This window comes from Aptenodytes patagonicus, chromosome 1, assembly GCF_965638725.1.
Source record: "Aptenodytes patagonicus chromosome 1, bAptPat1.pri.cur, whole genome shotgun sequence".
Taxonomy (NCBI): domain Eukaryota; kingdom Metazoa; phylum Chordata; class Aves; order Sphenisciformes; family Spheniscidae; genus Aptenodytes; species Aptenodytes patagonicus.
Window position 1 is genome coordinate 87,809,147 of NC_134949.1, and position 17,915 is coordinate 87,827,061.

Sequence of the window (17,915 nt, forward strand, 5' to 3'; positions counted from 1 at the left end):
AGAGAGAGAGACAGGCAGGGGATAGACATAGACAGACGAGGGTGAGAGAGCCAGGGAATAGGAGTGGGTGTGCAGGATAAACAGTTCCAGTCACTCCCGGCTCATTAATTATCTTTATTCAAATCAAAAAATCTTGTAGGATTTTTGGGAGCCATGAATCGAACCACAGAACCTGTAACTCTCCCCTTTCCCCTTTTCCCTCTCGGGCCTACTGAGAATGGAGCATATGAGCGCAGTGATTGCAAAAACACTGCAGTACCTCAGGGCGGCTTCCAGGGCCAAGGTGGGTAGCCCTCCTCTTTTCTCCGGGGGCAAAATGAGGTGAAGGTAGCTCTGCTACCTGCAGCTCTCACTTCCCCAGCTGCACATGTGGGGGAAGGCCATCTCCAAATCTTGACTGGCTCTGGGAACAGGCGTTAAAACCAGGGGTCACTCATTCACATCACCCTGGCGAGATCCCTCCATTTCCTGAAGAAGGAAAGAGGGAGAAGTTAAATGACTCCACGCCTGACTTCTTTTCCCCTTTCACCGCTCAGGTCTGCTAGTGGGGCCGGGAATGGCAGTAGGGTTGCGATGCTGGCCATCACAATCAGGTTGCGAAGCCCGGTCTCTGTTTCAGGCTCCTCTGCCCTTGGGACTGACCTCCCTCAGCCTTCTCCTCATGTAATCTACAGGAGGAGAGGCTTGATCAGCATGTTTGATCCTCTCTCTGTCCCTTCACTTCCTTCTCCTCCCCCCGCCATACTGTTCTCACCTTTTCTTCTTCCCGTCTTTTCTGACAGATTTTGTTCGCCTCTGCCCGCTCATCTTGCTCAAATAATTCCTTGTCGAGGCGTTGCAGGTGTGGCAGCAGGACCAGGACCTCCAGCCGGTAATTGGGTTCATCAGAGCATGGATTGTCCAACAGCACCAGTGCCTGCAGCATGGGGAGGACCTGCAGTTTTGCCACCTCCTGAAGGCTGCTGATCCCATTGTTCCTGAAGAAGAGGAAGCACAGAGGGCAGGGGAAAGAGACACATAGGAGTAGCGAGGTCCCTTCGGAACAGTAAGCTGACAAGGCAGACAAAGCAAAACTTAGCAGCATGATAGACCGTAGACCTCAGACCACAGACCTGTGATCTAAGATCCAGACCTGTCTGCAGCTCCCCAGACTGAGGGACAAAAAGGACATCTCTGGATTTCTCTCAAAAAGTGTGCTCAAACAGTCCACTGAATTATCTGATATCACCATCGCCCTTGTATGGCAAATGCCGAAAAGTAAAGGGCGCTTGTGTCATGTCCAGGACACAGAGAACACGCAGAGAGGGATCCAGAGGAGTTATGGCAAGGAATAAAAAGTATGAGGTGGGGTCTGAGAATGACTGAAGAGGTAGCTGTTTCCTGAGAAGCCCAGGAAAGGTCCTGGCTGTTATACTCCTAGACAGCTGAGCACTGGACACCAATTAAGGACGGTAAAGATCAACCCATTCCCATCAGGTCTTCAACTTCCAAAGGAACCAGAAAATCCTAAAGACCTAAATGGGAGTACAGCCTGGTGAAGGAATCTCTGGTCCTGACAGAGAGCAGGGAGGACCTACCGTAGATTGAGGTACTGCAGGCACTTCATGCTACTACAGAATCCGTCCAGGGTCTCGAGGTGGTTGTCACGCAGGTGCAGAGTCATCAGCTGCCCTAGCCCCTCAAGGCCTTCAAGGCTCCGAATGGCGTTCTGGGCCTGAGCACCAGGGAGGCAGGAAGAGAGAAGGAAAAAGGGGACACACAGGAGAGGGAACAGCAGTTATTTCTGGCCTTTAAAGCTCTTTCTACCTTTCAGACTCCCTACCACTCATACTCTGAAGCTAGATCAGGTTACTCAGGGTCTTGACCAAATGGGTTCTAAGTATTCAGATTCAAGGACCAAAAGTTTGCTGAAAAAGTGTTTCCTGTAGCATCACTTGATGACTGAGACAAAACCACCCCAGATGAATACTCCACTGCCAGTGCAGCACGCCCTTCCATGGCAGTGCCAAATCTGAGTCCCTAAGGCCTCAGAGAGCAACAGCATGGAGGGGAAAGCACGGACCTGAGCCTGAAACAAGGGTATTTAAAGGATGAATAACCAGCCCCTCTCAGTCACATAGTCTGTGCAGTCCAGGGATCTTCCAGTGTCAGCTGCTTCTCTTGTGGGGGAAATCTACTACCAGGAAGTCTCCCCTTCCACTCCTCTAGGAGCAGAAGCAGGCCGAGTGTTCCTGAGAGAAGTTGCAGGGGGGTGGGGGTTGTTGGTTGGTTTAATTTTAAGCGTTTCCCAGTAGAATTGTTGTTATCCATCCATAAGCGCATCTTCTTGCAACAAATCTGACAATCTTACAGCAGGAAGAATATGTCCTATCAGTCCAAAATTCCCTGTCATTGAATCTCATTCACTTCACTGTAATGTGAGTTATAAGACAGGGAAATACGAAGCTGTGAATTTCAGCAATAGTTTCATAGCAGGATTTCTGCTGGAGAACACCACTAGAGGTCTCCTGTCCAACCCCGGGCTCACCGCAGTGCTAGTACCAACGCTAGGTCAGGCTGCCCACTGCCTTGTGCAGCCAAGTTTGGAACATCCCTGGTAACTACAGCCTCCCCGCCACGTTCTCCAGCCTGGAGCTGTGCAGGGCTTCTGTCCTGGTTTCGGCTGGGATAGAGTTAATTTTCTTCTTAGTAGCTGGTACAGTGCTGTGTTTTGGATTTAGGACTAGAACAATGTTGATAACACACCGATGTTTTAGTTGTTGCTAGGTAATGCTTACACTAGTCAAGGACTTTTCAGCTTCCCATGCTCTACCGACTGAGAAGGCTGCAGGTGCACAAGAAGCTGGGAGGGGGCACAGCCAAACTGGCCGAAGAAACATTCCATACCATGTGACGTCATGCTCAGTACATAAACTGGGGAAAGCTGGCCGGGGGGGCTGCTGCTCGGGGACTGGCTGGGCATCGGTCAGCGGGTGGTGAGCAATTGCACTGTGCATCACTTGCTTTGTGTATCATTATTATTATTACATTATTATTATTATTGCTATTATTATTTTATTTCAATTATTAAATTGTTTTTATCTCAACCCACAAGTTTTTCTCACTTTTACTCTTCCAATTCTCTCCCCCATCCCACTGGGGTGGGGGGGGAGGAGTGAGTGAGCAGCTGTGTGGGGCTCAGTTGCCGACTGAGGTTAAACCACAACAGTCCTTTTTGGTGCCCAACGTGGGGCTCGAAGGGTTTGAGATAATAACAGATTAACCAGAGTGTATTAAGGAATTTATTTCTATTCACAGTTGTGGGTCACAATGTTGGTTTCTCTGTTCTCAATATTGATTTCTCTAAACTGCATTGTGCTTGTTTTTTTGCTGTACATGTTAAAGATTGGTGTTGGTTTTTGCAGTTTGCTGTGGTCTGCAGTGATTGGCGATGTTCTGCTTGGGAGGTTTATTTTTAAAACATTGACCTTGGTCTTAATTTGGTATGTGAATTTCGCAATGAAGCCATTACTGTACTATGGATACCACTTCGTGGAGACAACTAGCAATTACAGTAACTTTTCTGAGAGGTTTTTACGGAGGAAATACAGAATGGCAGTGTCACTACCTTCTTCTATGATGTTTCCTCCTTCATTACAGTAACTTTTCAGTATTTTGAACATCCTTGGGTAGTTAAGATACTTCTATTGGTACTTCTTTGGAATATGGTTTTGGTTTTGTCTAAAGTTGGTAAGCAATTTAAGAATATCATCCAGAGATCTGCCCCAAGGCTGGATAGTTATGAGTGGCAGGGTGTGTGGGACAAGATGGGCAAGTACCTAGGCCAATGGGCACCCCCAGTGTTTTGGAACTTCACCCCTGAGCAAGTGCAGAATCCTGAAGAGTTAGTAGAATATTTGGACAAAGTATGCTGTCACCCTGGCAACTCCAGAGAGATGCAGATCATTGCAACGTGCTGGGGCCTGGCCCATGCCTACCGAGCCCTGTTCAACACCATTCAGTGCCCTCAAAGGGAAGAGAAGGTCTCTGGATCTGATGGTAAAACAACATGCACTGCGGCCACTCAACCCCGGCGACAAGCTCTGCAGCCACTCAGACCCCGGCGACATGCTCTGCGGCCACTCAGACTCCGGCAACAGGCCCTGCAGCCACTCCGACCCTGGCGACACACCCTGTGGCTGAACCAAAAAGCCACCCTGTGCTGGTATCAGTCACCCCTGTACACAAGAAGAAATCTTGGAAGCGGAAGTCGGCTTGTTTAGTAAGGGAGGAAGAAGCTTCTTCTAAAAGGGAGCCGGAGGAAGAAGTGTACGAGGCAGACTACCCTGGAGAAGGGCCATCACGAGAACACGAGGAGGAGGGCCAGCAACTGCTCGGGGAGGAAGAAGAGGAAGAATTCATGAAAGAGGCAGTAACCACCCGATCCCTATCCCTGAGTGAGCTGTGAGATATATGAAAAAATTTCAGCCGTCGTCCAGGCGAGCATATTGTCACCTGGCTGCTCCGATACTGGGATAATGGGGCCAGTAGCCTGGAATTAGAGGGTAAAGAAGCCAAGCAGCTGGGATCCCTTTCTAGGGAAGGGGGCATTGACAAAGCGATTGGAAAAGGGACACGAGTCCTCAGCCTTTGGAGGCGACTCTTGTCAAGCGTGAAGGAAAGGTATTCCTTCAAGGAAGATGTCATATGTCGCCCAGGCAAGTGGATCACCATGGAGAAAGGTATCCAGTTCCTGAGGGAATTAGCCGTGCTGGAGGTGATTTATGGTGACCTGAACAATGAACAGCTATCCAAAGATCCAGATGAAGTCAAGTGCACACGACCCATGTGGCAGAAGTTTGTATGGAGCGCACCATCATCATATGCCAACTCATTGGCAGTGATGACCTGGAAAGATGGAGAGGGACAAACGGTGGATGAATTGGCTGGTCAACTCTGGCAATACGAAGAAAGTCTCTCTTCCTCCCTCATCTCAGCTGTGGAGAGACTGTCCAAAAAACTGTCCCGGGAATTCCAGCAACTCAAAGAGGATCTGTCCTACTCCCCACCTGTGAGGACCAATCTCGGCTATTAGGAGTCAGCGTTCTCTTGCTCAAGAGAGAGAATATAAAGGGTACACACCACGGGGCACCCTATGGTTTTACCTGCGTGACCACGGAGAGGACATGAGGAAGTGGGATGGAAAACCTACCTCAGCCCTAGAGGCACGGGTACGTGAGTTGCAAGGGAAAACAACCACAGAAAGGGGTTCTTCCAGGAAAATTGCTGCTCCAGTTTCCAGCAGGCAGTTCCCCAGAGTAGAAGGGCTGATCTTACTTCTGATCTTAATGAAGAAACTTCTGACTCATATTTACAAGAAATGAGAAATGAGTACTGTGATGAGGACTAGAGGGGCCCTGCCTCCAGCCAGGGGGAGGAAAGGGACAACCGGGTTTACTGGACTGTGTGGATTCGGTGGCCTGGCACATTGGACCCACAGGAGTATAAGGCTCTAGTAGACACCGGTGCACAGTGTACCCTAATGCCATCAAGCCACAAAGGGGCAGAACCCATCTGTATTTCTGGGGTGACGGGGGGATCCCAACAGCTAACTGTATTGGAAGCCGAAGTAGGTCTAACTGGGAATGAGTGGCAGAAGCACCCCATTGTGACTGGCCCAGATGCTCCGTGCATCCTTGGCATAGACTACCTCAGGAGAGGGTATTTCAAGGACCCAAAAGGGTACCGGTGGGCTTTTGGTACAGCTGCCTTGGAGACAGAAGAAACTAAACAGCTGTCCACCTTGCCTGGTCTCTCGGAGGACCCCTCTGTTGTGGGGTTGCTGAAGGTCGAAGACCAACAGGTGCCAATCACTACCACAACGGTGCACCGGCGGCAATATCGCACCAACCGAGACTCCCTGATTCCCATCCATGAGCTGATTCATCAGCTGGAGAGCCAAGGGGTAATCAGCAAGACTCGCTCACCCTTTAACAGTCCCATATGGCCAGTGCGAAAGTCTAATGGAGAGTGGAGACTAACAGTAGATTATCATGGCCTAAATGAAGTCACGCCACTGCTGAGTGCTGCTGTGCCGGACATGCTAGAACTTCAATATGAACTGGAGTCAAAGGCAGCCAAGTGGTATGCCACAGTTGATATTGCTAATGCATTTTTCTCAATCCCTTTGGCGGCAGAGTGCAGGCCACAATTTGCTTTCACTTGGAGGGGCATCCAGTACACCTGGAACCGACTGTCCCAGGGGTGGAAACACAGCCCTACCATTTGCCATGGCCTGATCCAGACTGCACTGGAACAGGGTGAGGCTCCAGAATACCTACAATAAATTGATGACATCATCGTGTGGGGCAACACAGCAGGAGAAGTTTTTGAAAAAGGGAAGGAAATAGTCCAAATCCTGCTGAAGGCTGGTTTTGCCATAAACCAAAGTAAAGTCAAGAGACCTGCACAGGAGATCCAGTTTTTAAGGAATAAAATGGCAAGGTGGACGTCGTCAAATCCCAATGGATGTGATCAACAAAATAACAGCCATGTCTCCACCAACTAGCAAAAAGGAAACACAAGCTTTCTTAGGCGTCGTGGGTTTTTGGAGAATGCACATTCCAAATTACAGTCTGATTGTAAACCCTCTCTATCAAGTGACCTGATAGAAAAACGATTTCAAACGGGGCCCTGAGCAACGACAAGCCTTTGAACAAATTAAAGAGGAGATAGTTCATGCAGTAGCCCTTGGGCCAGTCCGGGCAGAACAAGATGTAAAAAATGTGCTCTACACCACAGCCGGGGAGAATGGCCCTACCTGGAGGCTCTGGCAGAAAGCACCAGGGGAGACTCGAGGTCGACCCCTGGGGTTTTGGAGTCGGGGATACAGAGGATCCGAGGCCCGCTATACTCCAACTGAAAAAGAGATATTGGCAGCATATGAAGGAGTTCGAGCTGCTTCAGAAGTGATCAGCACTGAAGCACAGCTCCTCCTGGCACCCCGACTACCAGTGCTGGGCTGGATGTTTAGAGGGAGGGTCCCCTGTACACATCATGCAACTGATGCTACTTGGAGTAAGTGGGTCACACTGATCACACAACGGGCTCAAATAGGAAACCCCAGTCGCCCAGGAATCCTGGAAGTGATCATGGATTGGCCAGAAGGCAAAGATTTTGGAATATCGCCAGAGGAGGAGGTGACACGTGCTGAGGAGGCCCCACTGTATAATAAACTACCAGAAAATGAGAAGCAATATGCCCTGTTCACTGATGGGTCCTGTCATATTGTGGGAAAGCATCGGAGGTGGAAAGCTGCTGTATGGAGTCCTATGCAACAAGTTGTAGAAACTGCTGAAGGAGAAGGTGAATCGAGCCAATTTGCAGAAGTAAAGGCCATCCAGCTGGCTTTAGACATTGCTGACCGAGAAAAGTGGCCAGTACTTTATCTCCATACTGACTCATGGATGGTGGCAAATGCCCTGTGGGGGTGGTTGCAGCAATGGAAGCAGAGCAACTGGCAGCGCAGAGGCAAACCCATCTGGGCTGCTGCATTGTGGCAAGATACTGCTGCCCGGGTGGAGAACCTGGTTGTAAAAGTCTGTCACATAGATGCTCACATACCTAAGAGTCGGGCCACTGAAGAACATCAAAACAACCAGCAGGTGGATCAGGCTGCTAAGATTGAAGTGGCTCAGGTGGATCTGGACTGGCAACATAAGGGTGAATTATTTATAGCTCGGTGGGCTCATGACACCTCAGGTCACCAAGGAAGAGATGCAACATACAGATGGGCTCGTGATCGAGGGGTGGACTTGACCATGGACACTATTGCGCAGGTTATCCATGAATGCGAAACATGCACTGCGATCAAGCAAACCACGTGGTTAAAGCCTCTTTGGTATGGAGGATGATGGCTGAAATATAAATATGGGGAGGCCTGGCAGATGGATTAAATCACACTCCCACAAACCCACCAAGGCAAGTGCCACGTGCTTACAATGGTGGAGGCAACCACTGGATGGCTGGAAACATATCCCGTGCCCCATGCCACTGCCTGGAACACTATCCTGGGCCTTGAGAAGCAAGTCCTGTGGCGACATGGCACCCCAGAAAGAATTGAGTCAGACAACGGGACTCATTTCCGAAACAACCTCATAGACACCTGGGCCAAAGAGCACGGCATTGAGTGGGTATATCACATCACCTATCATGCACCAGCCTCTGGGAAAATCAAACGATACAATGGACTGTTAAAGACTACACTGAGAGCAATGGGTGGCGGGACATTCAAACATTGGGATACACATTTAGCAAAGGCCACCTGGTTAGTCAACACTCGGGGATCTGCCAATCGAGCAGGCCCTGCCCAGTCAAAACTTTTACATACTGTAGATGGGAATAAAGTCCCTGTAGTGCACATAAAAAATATGTTGGGGAAAACAGTTTGGGTTATTCCTGCCTCAGGCAAAGGCAAACCCATCCGTGGGACTGCTTTTGCTCAAGGACCTGGGTGCACTTGGTGGATAATGCGGAAGGATGGGGAAGTCCGATGTGTGCCTCAAGGGGATTTGATTTTGGGTGAGAATAGCCAATGATCTGAATTATGTGATGTTAAGTGCTACATAATGTTATATGCCATACTAATAATATTACAATAAGAATCACCCAGACTAATGAAGAATAACTTTGATGAAACCAAGCAAAGCACAGTGATGATGGTACCAGAACTGACTTCAACATGAAACAATCCAACACCACATACCATCTCCATCTTTCCTGCCCTGGAAGATTATTATGACAGATGGAGCCCAAAGTCATGGACTAAATGAACTCACTGAACATTTTAGAGGGATGGTCCATAGACTAAGGGAATGATATCTGTGTGTGTGTGTATATATATATATATATATATATATAAAAAAAAAGAAACCCAGGAAAAGGGGTGGTGATTAATGGAAATGTACTGGAAAATATGAGACTTGAGCATGACGTAGATGGTATAGAATAAGGGGTGGATATTGTCCTGGTTTCAGCAGGGATAGAGTTAATTCCCTTCTTAGTAGCTGGTACAGTGCTGTGTTTTGGATTTAGGACTAGAACAATGTTGATAACACACCGATGTTTTAGTTGTTGCTAGGTAATGCTTACACTAGTCAAGGACTTTTCAGCTTCCCATGCTCTACCGACTGAGAAGGCTGCAGGTGCACAAGAAGCTGGGAGGGGGCACAGCCAAACTGGCCGAAGAAACATTCCATACCATGTGACGTCATGCTCAGTACATAAACTGGGGAAAGCTGGCCGGGGGGGCTGCTGCTCGGGGACTGGCTGGGCATCGGTCAGCAGGTGGTGAGCAATTGCACTGTGCATCACTTGCTTTGTGTATTATTATTATTATTACATTATTATTATTATTGCTATTATTATTTTATTTCAATTATTAAATTGTTTTTATCTCAACCCACAAGTTTTTCTCACTTTTACTCTTCCAATTCTCTCCCCCATCCTACCGGGGTGGGGGGGGAGGAGTGAGTGAGCAGCTGTGTGGGGCTCAGTTGCTGACTGAGGTTAATGCCACAACAGCTTCACTTGCGATTGTGGCTCAGAGCTGCAGTCTCTAAGGATGCAGACACCTGCATGGGAAACAGGGGGAGAGGTGCCGTTGTGCTCTCTGTTCCTCGTTGGTACCCAGGCAGTGACAGTGGCCAACACCTGAGGCTAATGAAAGGGGCACAGGCTGAACTGGTGGGGTAAGAGAACAGTTTAGGACTGGGTCACTCAGGAAAAGGACATTTTGTAGAAAAGGAGCACTCTAGTGGAAACTGGACAAGGAAAAGTCTGGACCAGCTGGGCCAAGTAAAGAGGATAACACAAGGGCAAAAAGAGGAAAGTCAGAGATGTAGCAAAGGTCGTGTGAACAGATTTAACAACCAGGAAGGATTAGTAAATTGTACCTCAGAGGAAATCAAGAGCTGGTGTGGGAAATGGGATGGCGAGCTCACAGACCACTGGTCTGTAAAATGAATAGTAACCTCCCATCACTCTCACTTTCTTCATTACTTCGGTGTGAATAGTTTTAACGGCTCTGGCCCTGCAAGCACTAACAGGACAAATGCAGAATGGATTTTTTTCAGGGTTGTTTTTTTCTCCCTAAATCAAAGAACATTCTATATGACTGCTTTAATTAAGTGCTCACATCATCACCTTACCTTAGATACCAGTTGTTCACATAGATGTGATGCCATCATTTCTTACGGAAAGCTACTATAATATGTTTCCCATGATTCCCTCTCCCCTTCCTGCATACCTAACCTTGCTCTAGCTAGCCTTTGTCTCCACTGCTGCACAATGACCAGGAGCCAACACAGTCCTACTGACAGCAGTAATCCTCAAACCGATACAAGTGCCACATGGTAAGCAGCCAGCTTATAGTCTTCCTGCTAGTAGGTATAACTTTTTTAATGCTAAATTTCATCTGCAACTATGTCATACATTAACCAAATTTGGTTCAGGTCCTTTAAATGGAACCCTTTGTCTTGAACCCTGTCCTTGAGGCATCAGCTTCATCTACCCATGGCTCAAGTACTATCAAAATCTTTATACTGAAAGCAAAGCAGTACTGGGAAAGACCCTACTCCAAAATGATTTAGTGAGCAGGCAGACATGGGAGACAAATTCAAGCCCCAAAGACGCCTGAGAAATGAGTCAGTTGTTCTAGTTTTAATAATCACGTCTTGCAATTTGCCCACTTCATATATGCAGCTCAGAAATTCCTCAATCATGCCAGGAACCTTCTTTTAATATAGGTGCAGTTTTTGCTTCCCTCCAATCATTCACTAAAGTGCCTGGTTTTACTTTGAAATTCTGTATTATATCTAGTGACTTATCCACTTCATCCCTTCTTCTAGTACCTCTAGCCCTAAAACCTCAGTTTTCTACCAGAAAATTGCAGACAATCTCAGCAAGCAATCTCCTCAGTGTTTTCTGCCAGGGAGTCTTGATGAAAAGAAACCATATAGCTTTTCAAAGCCTTTATCATCTTTAATTGCTTTTTAAGAGGTAGTGACTCAGGACACCCATCCAGTCTTCGCAAGCTGTAGCACTGTGTGATGCATGGGACTAAGCCATACATACTTTCTTCACTTGCGTCTCTAGGAGTAAACGTTCCCTGAAGCAATTGTTTATGGTATTAGGAAATTGCTTCTCCTATCTTAGTTTCACTGCGATGTTCAGTTTCTTTTTTGGCAGCTGAAGGTGTGAATCATATAATTGTGCTGTTTTTAAACCGGTATTTGATTAGGCCCATCAGAGAGGAGAAAGAGGCATCACCTCCCCCTGTCATCCAGAGCAAACCTGTTGCAAACCTGTCAGTCCCCACTGACCTCCGGGGGTCCCGGGACACACAGAATACAGGCTTGCCTAACACTGCCAGAAAAGAATACCGCTCTCCCGCAGGAGGCCAGGAGGGAAGAACCCTGCACACTGAACATTGCCAACTCCTCCACTCTCTGCAGAGGAATTACTAGTAAGTGGCTACTCCCTTCGCACTGTCTGGGCAGACAGCGTAGAAAGATCTACCCCAAAGAAGTGATTTTGTCTCTTTAGCTCTCTGAAATCTGTTCCTCTCTCGGGCTGAGAAGATTGAACTGAACGGGCTAGCATGAAAATTATGCTGCTTTGAAAGGGACAGCCTCCTCCCCTCCTCCCCTGACTGGAGGTGCCAGGCTCTGCAGCAGCTCTGTCCCACTCCCCTAGCTGGCTGAACCCTTACCAGATAGAGGTTCTTGAGCTTGGGAAGATTGAGCCCTGCTGTGCTCTCTAGCATGTTTCCTCGCAGCTCCAGGATTTGCAGGCTGAACAATTGGCCGTGACTCAGGCCCAGCGCTGTCTGGATTTTATTTCCTGAGTGCCAGAGGAGGAAGAAACAACAAGAGAGTTAATCCCACCCAAAGAGAGCGTCCTATGTGCACAAGAATGAAGAGAGGTGGTCCGTATCACCTTTCAGGCTGAGGTTGGCTAAGCGGGGGTGAGTAATGCCCTCCATATCCTTGATGCGGTTGCGAGCAAAGCTGATGATCTGGAGGTAGGGCAGCTCCTGCATGCAGGCACTGGTAAGCAGATTCCCATCCACCTTCAGCCAAAGCAGGTGGGTTAGGCTGCTCAGCGGAGACAAATCTTGCAGCTTGTTCTCTGACAAATCCACATACCGCAGGTGAATGAAGCATTTGAGGAGGCTGATGTCTGTCAAGTCCCTGTGGGAGGGAGGATGTGAATAAAACATCTCTCATATTTCCCCCTGCTACCAGCTTTCAGTTTGCTCCTCACCACTACTGGAGGGAGGCCATCCTCCTCTCCCACTTCCCTGCTCTGCTAGGAAGCCTTGCTTGGAGAGAAGGAGGAAAAAGGCAGGCAATAGGGACAGGACGAATAGTCTGTAAACAAGGCTGAATGTTAAGATTGGACCTGCTTTCCTGGCACAGGGAGTACTTATTCCCATTGAACTGTACCTGTCAGGAGACGGCAGAACCAGAGCAGAAAGGAGGGTAAGTCTGGGGAGGTAGGTCTGTTAGACAGTAGTGGCAACACCAAGGACTGTGTGGAAGAACTTTGCTAGTGGGAAAAAGCTGGTTGAGATACCTATGAGGCTGCTGAAGGACAGTGTCTTACTGAGGCCTGTTAGTTAGCTCTAGGGTTATGTGGGTGTACTGATGGGGCCGAGGCTCCAAACTGTCCCCAGGCCGTTGTGGCACTGTACTTACAAGTGCATGCCTTAAAGGCTAGCAGTTAACAGGAGAGATGCTTAATGGATACTTCTCGAAGTGACTGTGGGGAGGTCACCCTGTTCAGGTCCCCCTAGGAGACCACAGAACAGAGGGATGGACAGGCTCCCCTCAATCTAGGGGTACGCTGATGTTCCCAACAGTGCATCTGGCTATAGTGGAGACAGTCCCCAGCTCAGGGCTGAGGATGGACAAGCTATGCCAAGGCACAGACTGGAAGCCAGACAGCCAGAGAATGTGGCCTGTAAACGCTCCTGCCCCACACAGCTGGTCACCAGTGGCCTTATGGCGCAGCTGCTCCATGGCTACGTAGATGCCTGGGGAGGAGGAGGCCTTCTCTTGGGGCAGGTGTTGGACACTCACTTGTATTTGGCTTCAAATTTCACATAGGCGTGGGCCAGGCCATTGCCGGTCTTACAGAGGAGAGAGAGGCCCTCCTTCAGGACCTCCTCCGTCAGGGGACACGGGGCCAGCACCTGGGAGAGAAGGAGAGAGCTCAACGCCAGCGCTGGCCTAACCACAGCCAGAGGGTGCTGAGGCCCCCTCCCTCACCTGTTCTTCCTCCTCCTGCTCCGACAGCGCCGCCGCCGCCGCCTCCTCCTCCTCCTCCTCCTCCTCCTCTCCCTCCTCCCCCTCCTCCTGAAGGCTGTACTCGCCCCCCTCCAGCTCCTCGCCCTCCATCCTCACAGGCCCCGCTTCCCACCCCGCGGAGGGAGCTCCGTCAGGCCCGGCGGAGGCCGACACCCTGAGCTGCGCGGAGCGCGGCGCCCCGCTGCCATGGAAACCGGGGAGGCGGGGCCCGGCGCCACTGCCATAGCAACTGCGCCGAGTGACAGCGCCGGGGCGGGGCGGGGGCTCGTTGCTTCCCGCGCCGGCGCAGAGCGCGCGGGGCGGCCGGGGTTGGCGGCGCTGCAGCCGCCCTCGGCCTCTGCCTCAAGCAGGCGGGTCTCGTCCTCTGGGCTTTCCCAGAGACGCCCCTTCTCTCACCGGCGTTATCCTTGCCCCCCCTGATCCAGACCTTTCTGCTGCCTCAGACAGGGCAAATGTGAAATCCAAGGTCTCGTCAGCTCTGAGTAACACCCCCCCCCCCAAAAAAAAAAAAAGAGACTTCTTGCATTTTGCAGGCACTGCTCCGGTTAGTGCAACCCGCAGCTAACGCTCGGTTTCCTGCAGCAACACGGGCGCTGCTGATTTGCCGTTCGGCCATCCAAGCTCCCCGCGGTTTCTTTTTTCATCATCCTGCTTGGCAATACTCCTCCCAGCTGACTGCTTGTGTTAGTTTGCTGCTCCGACTGCAATAGCTTGTCATTTTTGGTGTTAAATTCCACGTGGAAATCTCAGAGTGTGTCTCTCCTTCATCAGAAGGACTTTGTGATCTTACCCTACCTTCCCGAGTGCTCCCGGCCCTTCCTAGCTGGGTAACATCCGCAGTTATTAGGAGCGTATCCAGAGACTTGAAGGATAATTTTTGTAGGAAGGGACCACTGGAGGTCGTCCTGTCCACCCCCCAGCTCAAAATGGGGCCAGCTTCAAAGTTAGGCTGGGCTGTACAGGGTGGTGGTCACTCAGGTGGTGAATATCTCTGAGGAAAGACATTCCCTCTGGTAAATGTTTAATTAACATGTTGAGCAGAATTAGGCTCGAGCTATGCGTGAAACCCCCCACGACATGATCTCCTGGATGCCAGGAAGCGGCTTTTGGGGTACGGTGTCCCAGCCTGCTGCAGGTGGACGCTGCTTCAGCCCTCTCCTCGAGGCTGGGGAGCTGCGGAGGGCTGAGGCTGCCAGTGCCCCACAGGTGCCATCAGTGCCTGCCCAGCTTTGGTACCCGTGGGCAGGCGGGTGGCTGTGCCCCAGCCGGCTGCCAGGCGGAGCCGGGTGTTTACCAGCTGGGAATGCTGCTCAGAGCTGATGGCCGCCAGTGTTTTGTGGTTAGTACCAAAGTCCAAGGCCCTGCTCCCTTTCCCTTCAGTGGACTTTGCTCCTTCGCAGCCCCCGGGCAACGTCAGCGTTAGATAAGCTGGTCCAAGATGAGCTGGACACACAACCGTCAGACACGAGTCTCACGCTCTCGCAGCGTGTGTGCCAGCCATCACCCCTCCTGCAAAGCACCCTTCTGTGGTCAGGGCTGCATGGCAAGCTGCCGCCCGTGTCCCCTGCCTTGTCCCACTTGACTCCCTGGTGCTGACCTCTTCTCCTGTGCTACACTCACCCCATCTGAATTCACTCCCTGGTCATTAACCTGCATATGATCTGGTTTTCCACTATACCCCCAGCAAAAAAAAACCTTCTACACATAAAGCACTCCAGCTCCTCTTGCCTTTGCTTTCCAAGGCTTTAAGGAGCCCTTCAGCAAATCGGTGCTGGAGCAAAAGCGACAACATGCTTTTCTTCCCGTCCCTCATCCCTTTATGCTGAAGAACAGACTGGTAGAAGTCGTGTGTGCCTCTATGCACATTTTATATAGTCTTACAACAGGAACATACGGCTCAATTGCCTTGTTTGTAGATGACCAAAGAACTTAAAAGAAACAAGAGAAATTATATAAGGATACCCAAATCTTTAAAAGAGAGAAATTTTATTTAGGTTATATATAAAAAAAGAAGATCCCAAACCTAACTATACTGATCATTAAGCAGGTTATGTGACAAAAGCTTGTCTGCACACCCACAAAGGAGCACAGGGAGACAACGGCAGGAGGGGGAGCCCAAACAGCACCCTGCCGGGCTGCTCCCAGGCCCATCGCAGGAGCCATCAGCCCACCAAAGGCCCAGAGGAGCACAGGGGCACAATGGCAGGTGGGAACCCAAATTAAGGACTTGGAGGAAGGGACACCGTGTCCGGGCCCCTCCCAGGGCTGTCCCAGGGGAGCCTCAGCCCCAGAGCACCTTTAGGGCTGGGGGGGTCGCTGCGTTCGGGGGGTGGGACACACGATGGGATGCAGGGGAAGAGCATTTGGGGATTGCACAGGACTCATTAGGGGATGTTTAGGGGAGGAACCAAAGGCGGGAAAGGGAGGGATCAGGGTGATTTGTGGAGGAACAAGTGTGGGAGAACAGAGGGATACGGGAATAAAAAGGGCCGGTCGCGTGTAAGTGGTTTGTGATGGTTTGTCTGGCCATGCCCTGCGCCTGATCGGCACAGCCTGTCCCGTCTTCTCATTAAACTCCTTTCGCACTTTGCCCTGGGCGAGGGATTCTCGTTACCACACGCAGGGGGTGGGGGGAGGGTCTGGGTGCCAGCGGCTGGGGCTCGTGCCCATGGGGCAGCACCTGGCGAGGGCGCGGGCGTGCAGGTGAGCGTGTGAGCAGCAGCGAGGGTTGCAGCTGGACCAGCCGGCGAGGGGGCCTGGGGGCCGGGAGGGGTCTGGGAGGGAGGAGCCGGCTGCCAGGGGGGCCGGGGGAGTCCCGTCCAGCTGCAGAAGAGGCTTTGGGACCTGGGGGCCCCTGGGGGCAAGACCACCACGGGGGGAGTTGGCTACTGGGGGACCAGGGGGACTGGAGAGACTGGGATCCAGGGGCAGCTACTGGGCAGACTGCCTGAGCCCAGCTGCTGGGGAGAGCCACGTTGTACATATGTGTGTGTATGTATATATATAAAAATACACATGTATATATGTATGCATGCTCACTAGTGCACTTCCATCCTGCTCAGCCAGAGGAGGGGGTGGGATGAGGTGCTGTGTTCGTGTGAGTGCTCTGTGTGGCCGTCCGTGTATATATGTATGTATGTGGTATACACGTGTTTGTGTGTAGGTGCCTACAGGGAATACAAGCTCAGCCTGGCTATTGGTTGGGGCTGAGGACATGGAGCGGCAGCAGCCTGTCTCGGGCTGTCACATCTGACACAATGCATTTTTCCCCAACAGCAACCTGTTTTAAGATCCAACCACTACAATTTGCAGTGAGGACCTGGCAGTATTTCCACTCCACAGAGCTGTGGTCCTGCCAGAAAGCAGACAAAAAGAAGAAAAACAAGATCTGGCATTCCTGCTGATGCACAAGTTATTTTCCATTAGTTTATTCCTCATTAAACGAATGCTTTCATGCCTCTCTATTCTCCTCAAAGCAGCAAGATCAATGCTTGGCTCCCATCTGTTTTTTTCTATGTAGGTCACTCTCCTGGGCTCTTGCCTAGCTCTGTGGGTAGGGCTGGGCAGGAGCAGGAACCAACAGTGGAGCTGCAGCCTGTGGCCGATCCCTGTGAGCAATCCTGCAGCCTTAGGCACAGTCTGTGTCCCTACCCAGTCACCACTGCTCTGCTCATGCTGACCCCAATGCCCTGAGGCATCAAACTACGGTCATGCCCCAGCAGCCTGTCAGAAACACTTACTCTGGCTGTAGAAACCACAGTTTTCAGGATTTTTTTTTTGCCTTCGAAGCATCCTCCTCTCCACATCCCTTTCCACACACCGAGAGCCAGCAGCTGTCATCTCTGCGCTGCGGTCAGGCTCTTCCTTCTCAGGCCATCTCACGTCCTTCCCTGTTTGGTGGCCTTGCTTCCATCACGGGAGGTTCCCAGCAGTCGCCTTCCCACGCCTGGGGCCCACCGCCCTGTGTTTCGTAACAGCCATTGCCCCACCGCGACCCACGGCCGCTTTCGGCGCCATTTTAGCGCGGGCTGGCCCAGCCCTCCCCGCCCCCCCCTCCCCCCGAGGCTCTGGCGGCGGAGGGCTCCGCGGCCGCCCGGGGGCGCGCCAGCACCGCCCGCCGCACCGGCAGCTGCCCGGCCTCGGCCCCGGCCCCTCCCCGAAAGGCTCCCGCCGAGGACGGGGCAGGGTGGGGGCCGGGGAACAGACTTCTGCTCCCAGCAGGGGAGGAGATGCCCCCCCTGAAGGGCCGGGGGCTCTCATCTCCCCGTCCCTTCCAGCTGGGAGGGAGAAACCCCGAACTTTAGCAGACCAGGAGGACCCACAGCATTAGCGGGTTTCCTAAGATTTTCTCCTTCTTGGTCCCTCACCTCCTGCCTTTCATCCCTCAGATGATGCCGGCAGGGCGATACACCGACAGCTGGAGTATCAGGGGAGGAACATGCCACAACTGCAAAAACTACTGCAGACCAGAAACATGAAATGGAAGAGGATCTCTCAGGTGTGCATTAACAGACCGAGTGCCCCTTCGCGTGTCTGCTCCATAGGAGAGCACTACCCCTAGGCTCC

The 17,915-nt window shown here is 51.2% G+C and overlaps 1 protein-coding gene across 1 annotated transcript; it reads right to left on the minus strand.

Moving 5' to 3' along the window:
* Positions 1 to 99: 99 nt before the first annotated feature.
* Positions 100 to 15,005, minus strand: LRRC23 (leucine rich repeat containing 23). The gene is made up of 7 exons (XM_076335041.1): positions 14,970 to 15,005; positions 13,122 to 13,234; positions 11,977 to 12,230; positions 11,750 to 11,880; positions 1,578 to 1,714; positions 755 to 977; positions 100 to 468 (listed from the first exon to the last, which is right to left on the minus strand). The coding sequence occupies exons 1-7, from the start codon at positions 15,003 to 15,005 to the stop codon at positions 430 to 432; spliced, it is 933 nt and encodes a 310-aa protein (XP_076191156.1). The 3' UTR covers positions 100 to 429.
* Between the last annotated feature and the right edge of the window lie 2,910 nt (positions 15,006 to 17,915).